This window comes from Sus scrofa, chromosome 5 (assembly GCF_054392235.1).
Source record: "Sus scrofa isolate SSC_HxYL_T2T_F1_AM1 chromosome 5, Sscrofa_HxYL_maternal_Yorkshire_Landrace_v2.0, whole genome shotgun sequence".
Taxonomy (NCBI): Eukaryota; Metazoa; Chordata; class Mammalia; order Artiodactyla; family Suidae; genus Sus; species Sus scrofa.
In genome coordinates, this window is record NC_139387.1 from 47,806,037 (window position 1) to 47,820,375 (window position 14,339).

General features: G+C 33.1%; 1 protein-coding gene across 1 annotated transcript in view; it reads right to left on the reverse strand.

Annotated features, from left to right (window-relative positions):
- Window positions 1-727: 727 nt before the first annotated feature.
- Window positions 728-14,339, reverse strand: part of LOC106507506 (uncharacterized) — a 420,688-nt gene continuing 407,076 nt past the window's right edge. The window contains exon 5 of the mRNA XM_085024874.1: window positions 728-1,282. Within this exon, the coding sequence (XP_084881000.1) occupies window positions 1,270-1,282 (13 nt within the window). The 3' untranslated portion in view covers window positions 728-1,269. The remainder of the gene's footprint in view (window positions 1,283-14,339) is intronic.

A 14,339-nucleotide genomic window follows, 5' to 3' on the forward strand; every position in this document is an offset into this window, starting at 1 on the left:
TATGTTATATATGCTCAAATTATTTCTTGAATCTGTTGAACAAAATATGCTTCTCTTAAGCAGCCATTCTTCATTCAAATACAATGAGCACAGGTATTATTTTTTCTCTTAGCTTTTTGTAGCTTAATTACAACACTGTTGAAAAGATCACAGAAAAAAAAAACCTATTCATTTCTCATCATTCTCATTCAAATTTGTCTTGCAGGAGTGTGTTCAAATTTGTAAATTAGGAGAAAGAACATGCAAAATGTATATTTTTATAGTATGAATGATCAATCTGTGTAATATTTGTTTATTAATAAAAAATGAGAACATTCTGTGGATAGAATAGAACATGTATACTCTTGTAAATACTCAGACTATATTAGTGATTTTAAAAAATACCTATTGTTAAGTAAGATGGCAGCATATAACCCTCTTCAAAAAAGGGTTCTGAATAAGTATGTACTTCTTTTCCTTTTACCTCTCAAAAATTTTTTTCTACAGTTCCCTGGTGACCTAGAAGTTAAGGATTCAGCATTGTCACTGCTCTGACTTGAGTTCAGTCCCTGGCCTGGGAACTTCTTCATGTCATGGGAGTGGCCAGAAAAAAAAATGTTTCTACTGGATGCAAATTCTGACATAAATACCAACAGATCTTGAAAGTTAATTTGAAATTAAGTTATATTATGAAACACATTAAACATCAGATAACTTCTTGTCAAACAGAAATTCCTTAGAATTCCTCTCACGTATAATTGTTTTATTATCATTCACTTCAAATAGGTCACAAAAAAAAGGAAATGCTTTACAAGTTGGACCATTTTAGCATTTGTAAGAAGAGATTGTAACTACAGGCACAAATGAGGAATTATGTATCTTAGTGATCTGCCCCATTAATCTACACTAGGCCATGGTTAAGTAGATGGAATAGTCTTTAATTTCCTACATCAAGCTCTTATTTAATACACAATATCATTTATAGGCCATATGACCTTAGACAATTTTAGTCAGAGCTTGGAAATAGAGTCAAAATTGCAGCAATATTATCTATCAGTGAATGACATTAATCTGCACACAACAGAAATAACTGAATCCAGCAAAATTACTGGTGAGATGTATACGGAGTTACTATTCTCTAAATTAAAAGAAGTCCTAAAATGGAGACTCCAGGGCTCATATTGCTGTTTCTTGGTGGTTGGTGTTTGTTTCTATTCGGCCATCCTAAGGGCATGACTTTCATCTTTATGTTTGCCATACATTCCACCATGAATGTTGGAGCACTGGTCATCATGTAAGTATCCTATAAAGGGAACAGCAGGAAAAGAGGCAAAAAAGGGAAAAAATTCAATCAATATAATCTCAATAACTCCTGAAATTTTATAATTTATATATTTTTATATTTTCCATAATTTTAAATTACTAGACAGTATAAAGTATTTGTAATTATTCTGTTGAGACTTAGAAAATACATTCTCTCTATATAAATTAAAAAGAATTATTCTTCACAGATTTCAATAAACTATTCCATTTAGATCCTCTATTTTCTATAATCACTTTTTAATTTATTTTTATTAAGGTATAGTTGATATGTAATATTTTGATATCAGGTGTACAACATAATGATTCATTTTTTTCTTTTTGAAAGTATGCCTGATATTTATCTTGTATTAGTTTCAAGTGTACAGCACAGTGATTCAGTATTTTTTCAGATTATATTCTATTATAGGTTATTATAAGATAATTGGTATAGTTCATGTGTTATACAGATTATCTTTTTTTTGCTTTTATATTTTATATATAGTAGTTTGTATCTGTTAATCCCATACCTCTAATGTGACCTGTACCCACTTACATCTCTCCTTTGGCATCAGTTTTATGCATCTGTGAATTGTTTCTATTTTGTATATACATTAATTTATATTATTTTTTAGATTCCACATATAAATAATATCATATAGTACTTGTACTTGTCTTCCTATTATTTATTTCACTAAACATAATATTCTATAGATCCATCCATGTTGTGAATGGCAGTATTTCATTATTTTTTATAGTTGAGTAATGTTTATATATATATATATATAGTACATGAGTAATTCTCATTTATATTAGTCATATATGTGTGTGTATATATATATAAGTATATATATATCACAATTATATATATATCACAAATATGTATATATCACATCTTCAAATCCACTCATCTTTAAAGGATATTTGGGTTGCTTTATGTCTTGGCTAATGTAAATTGTGCTGTGAACATTGGGTTTCATGCATCTTTTCAAATTAGTGTTTGCATTTTTTACAGATATATATCCAGGAATGGAATTTCTGGATAAAGTTGTAGTTCTACTCTTAGTTTTTTAGGGAAATTCCATACTGTTTTCCAGTGACTACACCAAATTATATTCCCACCAACAGCGTATTAGGGTTCTCTTTTCTCCACATCATTTCAAACATTTGTTATTTGTAAACTTTTGATAATAGCCATTCTGACAAATATGAGGTGATGACCCATTTGGGTTTTGATTTGCATTTCTCTAATAACTAATGATGCTGTGCATCTTTACATGTGCATGATAGCCATCTGCATGAGTTTTTCAGAAAAAAAAAATTTTTTTGATTTCTATCTATTTTTTTATTGGGTTGTTTAAATTTTTGGTACTGAATTGTATGATCTAGTTGTATGAATACTCTTTCAAAGAATCAGCATTTAGTTTTATTGGCTTTTTATATTTTTTTCTTTATTTTCTCTCTGATCTTTCATTATATCCTTCCGACTTTAGGTTTTATTTGTTCTTCTAATTCTTTTGGCAGGTAAGTTGAGTGGTTTATTTGAAAATTTTCTTGATTTTTGAGGAAGCCTGTATCACTAAGAACTTGAATCTAAGGACAAATTTGGCTTCATTCCATAGATTTTGTATAATAGGACCACCAGTCTAAAACAAGTAGATATAGTAATGTGTTATCATACTTGAAAACCAGGGTAACCACAAATCAAAAATATACAATAAGTTCACAAAAGTGAAAAAGGAGAGACCATGAGCATAATATAAAAGAAAACTATCAATCCAAAGAAGGAAAAACGAAATGAAAGTGAAAGAAACAAAGAGGAAATACAAAATCAACTGGAAAACAAGTTTAAAATGGCACATAGCACACATACATATCAGTAATTGCCTTAAATGTCAATGGGCTAAATGTTCTAATCAAAAGACATAGAGGCAGTCTGGATTAAAAACACACAAAAATAACCTACACTATGCTGCCTAAAAGAAATCAATTTTGGGCACTGGATACACATAGATTGAAAGTGAGGGGATGGAAAATCTGTTTCATGCAAATGGTAATGACAAGAATGCAGGATAGCATATTGGCAAAACAGACTTTAAACAAAAGCCATAAAGGCAGATAAAGAAGGATACAATACAATAAGAGTATTTTGCACTTTTAACATGTATGCACCTAATATAGGAGCACTCAATTCCTAAAACAAATGCTAACAGAAAAGGAGAAATTGATGGGAATAAGATAATAGTAGGAGACTTTAACACCTCATTTGCATCAATGGAGGTATCTTCCAGACAGAAAATCCCTAAAACAGCAGAGATCCTAAACAATACAACATAAGAGTTAGAGTTGGTATTTTCAGGATACTACATCTAAAAACAAACAAACAAACCAGAATACACATACTTTTCAGGAACACATGGAACATGTTCTAGTATTGACCACATCCTAGGACACCAAACAAGCTGCAGCAAATTTAAGAGGATAGATCTATTTCTTCTTGAACTGGTTTTGACAGATTGTATGTCTCCATAAAGTTGTCCATTTCTTCTAGATTGTCAAATTTGTTGGTGTATAATTGCTCCTAGTATTCTCTCTTTCTCTTTTTTTTTCTATTTCTGCATTATCTGTTGAAATTTCTCTTTTTCATTTCTTATTTTGTTTATTTGAGTTCTTTCTCTCCTCTTCTTGGTGAGTCTGACCAAGAAGGTCTGTCAATTTTGTTTACCCTTTCAAAGAACCAGCTGTCTATTTTACTTTTTTCTATTGAAATTGAATATGTAATAAAACAATCCCTACAAAAAAAGTCCAGGATCAGATGGCTTCACAGGTAAATTCTACTAAATATACAGAGAAGAACTTATACCCATCCCTCCTAAATTTTTCCAAAAGATTGTAGAAGGAACACTCTCAAAGACATTCTATGAAGCCACCAACACCCTAATACCAAAACCAGACAAAGATACTACCAAAAAAAATATTATAAGCCAATATCTTGAATCAATATAGACACAAAAAAACTCAACAAATTTTAGCCAACTGAATCCAACAACATATAAAAAAGATCATACACCACAACCAAATGAGATTCATCCCAACTTCACAAGGATGCCTCAACATATACAAATCAATCAACAATCAATATCACATACCATATTAACAAAAGAAAAGTCAAAACCAAAAGATCATCTCAATAGATACAGATAAAGACATTTGACAAAATCCAACAATTCATGATAAAAATTCTTACCAAAGTGGGTATAGAAGGAACATATCATAACATAATCAAAGCCATTTATGACAAACCCATAGCCAATGTAATACTCAACAGAAAAAAGATGAAAGCCTTCCCATTAATATCTGGAACAAGACAAGTATGCCCACTTTCAGCACTCTGAGTCAACACAGTGTTGGAAGAACTAGCCACAGCAGTCACACAAATGAAAAAATAAGTAAAAGTTATCCAAATTTGAAGAGAAGAGGTAAAACTGACACTCTATGCAGATGACATGATACTACATATAGAAAACCCTAAGTAATTCATGCAAAAATTCCTAGAACTGATAATGAATTCAGCAAAGTAGCAGGATATAAGATTAACATTCAGAAATCAGTTGCATTTTTAAATACTAACAATGAAATATTAGAAAAGGAGTATGAAAATGCAATACTTTTTAAAATTTCCCCTCCTCAAAAATTAAATATATGGGAATAAACCTGACCAAGGAGGTGAAAGACTTATATTCTGAGAACTATAAGATATTAATCAAAGAAATTAAAGAGGATTCAAGGAAATTTAAAGATATTCCATACTCCTGGAATGGAAGAATTTAGTTTTTTTAAATTGCCACGCTACTCAAAGCAATCTACAGTTTCAATGCAATCCCTATCAAATTACCCATGACATTTTTCAAAGAACCAGAACAAACAGTGCAAACATTTATATGGAATCATTAAAGACCCAAAATTGCCAGAGCAATTCTGAGGAATAAAAACCAAGCAGGATGCATAACTCTCCCAGACTTCAGGGAATACTACAAAGCTACAGAAATCAAGACAGTGTAGTACTGGTACAAAAACAGACATACAGACAAATGGAATGGAATAGGGAACCCAGAAATAAACCCAGACACCTACAGTCAATTAATTAATTATATAATGGAAAAAGAGTGCTTCAGTAAGCACCACTTCAGTAAGCAGTGCTGGGAAAACTGGGACAGCTGCATATAAATCAATGAAACTGGAACACACCCTCACACCATGCTCAAAAATAAACTTAAAATGGCTTACAGACTTAAACATAATATAAAAGACACCTTCAAACTCCTAGAAGAGAACATAGGCAAATCATTCTCTGACATCAACCTTACAAAGGTTTTCTCACATCAGTCTCCCAAGGCAACAGAAAAAAAAGCAAAAGTAAACCAATGAGACCTAATTAAACTTACAAGATTGTGCACAGCAAAGGATACCAAAAAAACACAAAAACAAAAAGGCAAACTATGGAATGGGAGAAATAGTTTCAAATGATGCAACTGACAAAGGCTTACTCTCCAAATTATACAAGCAACTTATGTAACTCAAGAACAAAAAAACAATGATGCAATTGAAATATGGGCAAAACACCTGAATAGACATTTCTCCAAAGATAAACAGATGGGCAATAGGCACATGAAAAAATGTTCAACATCACTATTTTTCAGAAAAATGCAAATCAAAACCACAATGAGGTTACCACCTCACATCAGTCAGAATAGCCATCATTAACAAGTCAACAAATAAGAAATGCAGGAGATTGTGGAGAAAAGGGTGCCCGCCTTCACTGCTGTTAGGAATGTAAATTGGTACAATTGCTATGGAAAACAGTATGGAGGTACCTCAGAACTAAATATAAAACTACCATATGATAAAGCAATCCCACTCCTGGGATAAACTTTCATTGAAAAAGATACATGTACCCTTATATTCATAGCAGCACTATTCACAATAGCCAAGATTGGAAACAACTTAAATGTCCAATGACAGATGAAAGGATTAAGAAGATGTGGTACATATATACATAACAGACTATTATTCAGACATAAAAAACAACAAAATAATGCCATTTGCAGCAATATGGATGGAACTCGAGATTCTCATACTAAGTGAAGTAAGTCAGAAACAGAAAGGCAAATATATGATATCATTTATATCTTGAATCTAACATATGGAACAAATGAACTTATCTACAGAAAAGAAACAAACTCATGGGAATGGAGAACAGACTTGATGTTGCCAAGAAGAAGGTGGAGGGAGTGGGATGGACTGGGAGTTTGGGGTTAGTAAATGCAAAGTAATGCCTTTGGAATTGATAAGCAATGAGGTCCTGCTGTATAGCACACGGGACTATACCTATTCACTTGTGACAGAACATGATGGAGGATAATGTTAGTAAAAGAATGTATACATATATGTATGACTGTGTCACTTTGTTTTACTGAAGAAATTGACAGAACTTTGTAAATCAACTATATTTTCTTTTATCTCTTTCTTTTTCTTCTCTCTCCCTTTTTGTTTTTTAGGGCCACACCTGCAGTACATGAGAGTTTCCAAGCTAGGGGGAAAATTGGAGTTGTACCACCAGCCAGCCTACCCCCAAACCACAGCAACATGGAATCCAAGCCATGTCTGCAACCTACATCAAGCTCACAGCAATGTTGGATCCCCAATCCACTGAGTGAGGCCAGGAATCAAAACCACATCCTCGTGGATACTAGTCAGATTCATTTCTGCTGTGTCACAATGGGAACTCCCTCAACTGTAATTTTAAAAATTAAAAAAAATTAAAAAGAGCAATTATTTCAAGCATCTTTTCTGACCATAATGGTGTGAAACAGGAAATCAAATACATAAAGAGAAATAAGGGGAAAAAAATATTACATGGATACCAAATAACTTGCTAATAAAAAAAATCAATAGGTCAATGATGAAATCAGAGACAAAATTCAAAAATACCTTGAGACAAATGACAATGAAAACAACACAACCCTATTATATTTCAATACTTAGATATGAAGTACTAAAACATCTCCTCTTTCTCCCTGAACTCATTTTCTTATTTTTTCCTTTTGAGTATGTTATCCTCATTCATTCACAATGAATTATCTCAAATGTCATCTTCTCTGAAAAGAATTTCTTGACCTTGATCTACATCACAGTAGTTACAAACTCCATCCTCCATAGTACTAAGTCTTTAAACAAACCTCTTCTGAGACATTTAATATTTACATTATCACTGCTTGTTACTGTGTTTATGTCCTCCATAATAGCCTTTCTCCAAGATGGTCCCATTGATTCCTGCCTCCCATTATCAGGTCTTTGTATAGGCCACTTCTTCACTGAATAAAACTGATCTGTGTGACCAGGAGGATATTACAGAAATAACGAAGTATGACTTGGAGACTAGGTTATAAAATATATTGTAACTTCCACCTTGCTCTTTTATCACTTGCTCTGTTGGAAGCCAGCTTCAATTTTATGAAGATAACAATTGTACAGAGAATATTTGGCAATAAACTAAGGTCTCCTGCTGAAAATCAGCATGACTTGACAACCATGAGTGATCCTAATTGGATGGAAATATACTCTGAAACTCTATCCAAACCTCCAGGAGACTGTAGCACTGACCACTGTCTTGTCTGCAACCTCATGAGAGCCTCCAAGCCAGAATAGCGAATCCCAAATTTCTAACCCATAGGAACTACCTATTGTTCTTTTAAGTTTTCAGATAATTTGCTATTCAACAATGGAAAATTAATACAGATTTTGGTACAAAGAAGTAAGGTCCTACTATAAGAGAAACTTAAAGTGTGGAAGTGGATTTGGAATCAGGAGGGTGAAAGGACTTTGGGGAAAGAGCTAGTGAAAGAATGAAAATCTTAAAGAAACTGCTAGGACATTTCAGATGAACCTTGAGGAGGATATAGGTAAAGGCTTAAAGAATTCTGAAGGAAATATTACTGAAAACTGAAGGAAAGAAGATCTTTTCTTTAGCAAAATTTTAGGAACGCCATCACTTTCTGTAATGTGAAAGAAAATGCACCCAAATAAATGGGATGACCTCGCTAAGTAGATGTCCAGGTAGAATGCTGAAGGTGTCACCACTTTCTTCTTGCTGTTTATAGTGAGATGTGAGAAGAGAGAGACAAAATAAAATAGAACTTAAACAAAAAGAAGCAAGGACTTGCTGGTTATAAAATTTCCCATCTTTTTCAGGTGGCAAACTTTTTCAGTTTTTGCCATTTTAAAATGGCTTCTAGGCAAAGATCAAAACTGGGACACTGAGAGGAAAAGTTGGCCTAAAGGTGAAGCTCAGCCTTTGTTGAACTGTGATTTAAGCAAGAAATAAATCTTTGTTGTGTTCAACCACTGAAATTTGGGGGTTAATTGTTATTGCACAATAGTCTAGTATATTCTAACCAACGCAATAAACAAAGATAACAACAAAGATTAGAAAGGAGTAGACTGTATTTGAGGGCTGCAAACAAGGCCATGCCTCAGAGTTATCTTCAGGCACATTGCCAAAATTCTGCTTCTCCTCCCCATCCTCACCTTTGAGGAATTTCTTTTTTCTATGTATCGTCCATGGTGGATAAAATAGCAATGAATGGATGAATGTAGCTAATAGAAAAAGGAAGTAATTGGATAACTAGAGTTGTATTGCATCTTGACAAAGTTCTTGAAGCTGCTTTACAACTCAGAAGCATGTACCTAATGGTTAAAAGAAGCTAGATGTGCATGCTCTGAAGCCAAGCTACCTCAGTAGAAATCCCAGTTCCGTCATCAATTTCCCTCACCTCGCTATATCTCTCAGAAGTTATATCTACTTACCAAGGTTATTATAAGATTTCAAGCCATTTATTTAAGATAAGAACAGAGCATACTGATGTAGACTGAGACTAAGGTTTTTCTACATACCAAGTCTCAAAAGCAGCAGTGTAAAGATTAAGAACATAGATCCAGGAGGATTGAATTGCAGCTCTAACATTTACTTATTCTGTGACCTTTCATTTAACTGTTCTATTCCTAAATATCTTCATTTGTAAAATGGATATAAAATGAGTTCTTGCCTTATAAATTTTTAAGAATTAAGTGAGTTAATATTTGTGAATTAAATCAGTTAATTTGTAATTGAATAAGTTAGTTTGTAGTTAAATTAAGTAATATTTAGAAGTGACTGGCTCATAGTATTATAAATAAAAATTTAAAAAGTTAGAATCAACATGTAAGGTTTCATGGAAACTGGATTTTTGTAGTTATTGTAGCTGCATTATTGTTCTTCATCTCTCTGTATCTTTTTGGCTTGACAATAAGGCACACTAAAGAATTCTGGGTTTTTCCCCTATAATTCCTATTAGGCTATCTCAGTTTTTTAAATCTTCACTTGAGGTATATATTAATAGAAGTTAAAACACTTCTCTTGTTAGTCATCTAGAAGTTTCTGACAGATCATTGATAGGCACTTGAGTGATAGTTTTTTATGACTCACTAATAAGTGACTCCAACCTCTCTGAGCTTTGGAAAATTCTATGTTCTATTCTGAAAGATTTGGCAATTTCTTCTGTCTTTAAATTACTTGGCTTGTGACAGGTAATCTTCTGTACACAAAGCAACTTTACATTTCAATGCTGCATCAAAATGTAATCTTTTCAAAGACATTTTAAGCAGAAATTAGGAACCAAAATTAACTTAAAATTCAGTTGCCTGTGGAGCTGTCAATGTTAGTATCTCTATTGAGATGACAATCAAAGGAAACTCTGTATAAAACTGAGTTCTCTCAAGCAAAGGCAATGAAAAATTTCTCTTTGCCCTGGTAGCCTGCAAGTTTCTTTTTACATTTATAAGCTACATCCCAATTTCAGAAAGAAGGAAAAGAAAAATGTGCAGTTTGGAAGAGAGGAAAGAGCAAATTATTGAAAGCCTTACACAGATTCTGTACTACTTATTTTATGTATTTTATCTTTATTATTCATAAGCTGAAAGACTGTTTTTGCTACTTTTCTCTTTATCAAGATGAAAAAGGTATTACCTCAAAAAAATTAATTAGCCCAAAGTCACATAGTGACACATTCGTATACATTTCTAAAAAATCGTGCAAGTGGGAGTCGAAGCCAGGAATGTCAAAACATAAAATTTGTGCTTTTTTCATTATGTTCTTGCCTATTAAACTAATATGTACTATTATGTACTGATTAATTCATCAGATAAAATCTTCTAATTTTCTATTAACATAACTTATTGAACTAGAAGAATTTTAGTGAGCTAAACATAAACATTCCTCTCACCCCCTCTTTTGACCCATTTCCCTTAAGTTTCTATGGAGATCATTTATTTTTGGTCTATTACATATATTGCTGTACCTTGGTTGCTCATGATTTGCGCTACTTTTTTCTACCTCTACAAAAACATCCTTGCGTAACATCTTGTTATCCTAATTTACAGATATTTTCTCTTTCTATTTTCTAAGGTATTGGAATTGCAGCTGCCAGCCTGCACTACAACCACAGCAACTTGGGATCCAAGCCACCTCTGCAACCTACACCACAGTTCACAGCAACACTGGATCCTTAACCCACTGAGCAAGGCCAGGGATGGAACTTGCATCCTCATGGATACTAGCCAGATTCGTTTCTGCTGAGCCACTACAGGAACTCCTCTAAGGTATCATTATTGATCGTTATTCTTGTTTCATTTATGTTCTCATGTCAACATATTTATTGTTTTATTTTACCACATTTTGATTGAACTCAAAATTTGTCCTAAGCAATCATCAAAGATTATGTCTATGTGGAAAGTACATTGAGTATTTCTTGGTCTGCTGTTTTCTTAACCTTAAACCTATCTACAAGATCATTCCTTTTGTTCTTTGATTTTGCTATTTTTGTCCAAATCTCTTCACCTTTAGCTTCTCAGTCTATATACATACATATTTGTCTTTTTCTAGGGCTGCTCCCATGGCATATGGAGATTCCCAGGCTAGGGGTCTAATCAGAGCTGTAGATGCTGGCCTATGCCAGAGCCACAGCAGCACAGGATCTGAGCCATGTCTGTGACCTACACAACAGCTCACAGCAATACCGGATCCTTAACCCACTGAGCAAGGCCAGGGATCAAACCCACAACCTCATGGTTCCTAGTCGGATTTGTTAGCCACTGTGCCATGACAGGAACTCACCGTCAGTGTATAATTTAATTAATTGAGCTTACAGTGAAAATTGTCCATTTTTCTCTTTAATCCCCAATGTTTTATTTTTTTCTTGAGAATTTTTTTATTTGATACTTAAGTCATCGCTTTCTAACCTCTTGAAAAGAAAATAAGACTTCTTTCTTGTAACTATGTTGAATTCTATTTCATTTTTTCCTGTCCCTTCAACAATCTGCTAATCTTCTATACACTCTGAATAATTAACAAATTTTACTATTTAAAAATACAGTGCATATCACAATTATATACATTATATTAATTTATGTGTTTGTGTATATTTGGATTTTACTGCCTAATTCCTTTTTATATCTCTCAACTAGGTATTCACTTGTAGTCAAACATACTTAGTATTCTATTCTTTATAAATGTTGTAAAGGCTATTTTTCAGGTAGTATCTTATAATTATTTGCATCATTGTTATCCCAATAGAGCTCACATTCTCAATCCAAAAAGACTCTAAATTCTCAATGTTACTTTTCTCTTCCTCTTTACAAACTGTATATGTTATGTTAACATATACATGCTTAAGAAATTTTATTCCTTAGTTTACTTCCATGATTACACTTTTGCAAACCAGAACTCCCATAATTTGAACATCTGTAGTACATGAAACTAGAAGTTTTTGAAGTACTAATTTAACAAATACTGCTAGTTTTCAATGATATTTTCAGCTAGTTTTGTGATAAGCATAATACAACTGCCAACCACAACTCAAAGCACTTCCTATATATTAATTCTTATAAATTACCTCTAATCAAGGACCGCAGGGAAGGAACTCATGATCACCATGGAAACTTAGAGCTGGCACCTGTGTTAGAAAGAGCAACCACACACACTCAGAGGAAGAGGCAATATGCTTCTACTTCCCTTCCATCTTTTTTATGGAATTTTTTTAATGGCCATACCCACAGCATATGGAAGTTCCCACCCACAGCATATGGAAGTTCCCAGCAATCCTGGGTCATTTAACCCACTGTGTCAGGCTGGGGATTGAACTCACATACCTCCATAGTGACCCAAGCTGCTGAAGTCAGATTCTTAACCCAGGGTACCACAGGAGGAATTCCAAGGATTGCCTTTTATTTATGGCAATTATGAAAGAATTCCAAGTATACATTTAAAATAGAAGGAGAAATAAATATTTTTCTCCAACAAACAAAAGCTAAAAGAGTATGGAAATACTAACCACATTCCAAAATGGCGAAAGAACTTCTCTAAATAAAAAAAAAGGAAGTAAGAAGAAATAGGATGGAGGAAATCACGAATGGAAAGCAATGACTAAAATAAGCCAGCATACAGATCTAAATGTAGGGGAAAAACCTAAAAACTACTATAAAAGCAAATATAAACACAAGGAACAATGAAAGGAAAAACATGATGTTTAAAAAGGACTTCAAAATCATAGAATGTGGGGAAAGAAAGTAAGAAAATATTGATGCTTTTTTTTTAAGGATGTATCTGAACCTATTTGACTATCAGGCTAAAGACAGCAGATACAGAAAGGGGTTAACATACTTGAAAAACAGGGCAAGCACAAATCAAAACCAAACATTACATTCACAAAAACTAGAAAGAAAAGTACTCAACCATAAAATAAATGGAAATCGTCCAACCAAAAAAAGAAAGGAAGAAAAGAGAAACATAGTATCAACTGGAAAACAAGGTCTAAAATGTAAATAAATACATACCTATCAATAATCACCTTAAATGTCAATGGACTGAATGATCCAATCAAAAGACACAGAGTGGAAGACTGGATAAAAAAGCAAAAACCTACAATCCTCTGTCTACAAGAGACTCACCTTAGGGCAAAGGACACGTATAGGTTGAAAGTAAGGAGATGGGAAAAGATATTTCATGCAAATGGGCAAGACAGGAAAGCAGGATTTGCAATATTCATATCAGTCAAAATAGACTTTAAAATGAAAGCCAGAAAGAAAGACAAAGAAGGATACTATTTAATGATAAAAGGATCCATTCAAGAAGAGGATATTACAATTGTTAGTATATATGCCCCTAATATAGGAACACCCAGATACCTACAACAAATACTAACAGACATAAAAGGAGAAACTGATGGTAATACAATCATAGTAGGAGGATTTAACACCCCACTCACATCAATGGACAGATCCTCTAGACAGAAAATCAATCAGGCAACAGAGATTCTAAATTACACAATAGAAAATTAAACTTAATTGAGAGTTTAAGGACTTTACATCCAAAAAATATGAATATATATTCTTCTCAAGAGCACAAGGAACATTCTCTAGGATTGAACATGTACTTGGGCACAAACCTAACCTCAACTAATTTAAGAATATAGAAATTTTTTCAAATATCTCCTCTGACTACAATGACATGAAACTAGAAATCAACCATGGGAAAAGAAATGAGAAAAAACTGAATACATGGAGACTAAACAATATTCTACTAAAAAAACCAATGGGTCAATGAAGAAATCAAGAAGGAAAATAAAAAATACCTTGAGACAAATGATAATGAAGACACAACCACTCGAAATCTATGGGATGCTGCAAAAGCAGTGCTCAGATGGATATTCATAGCAGTACAGGCCTTCTTCAAAAAAGAAGAATAATCTCAAATTGACAGTTTAACACAACACCTAAATGAATTAGAAAAAGAAGAACAAACAAAACCTAAAGACAAGCAGAAGGAAGGAAATCATAAAGATCAGAGAGAAAATCAATAAAATAGAGATTCAAAAAACAATAGAAAAAAATCAATAAAACCAAGATCTGGTTCTTTGAAAAGGTAAACAAAATTGAGAAACCTCTGGCCAGACTCATCAAGAAGAGGA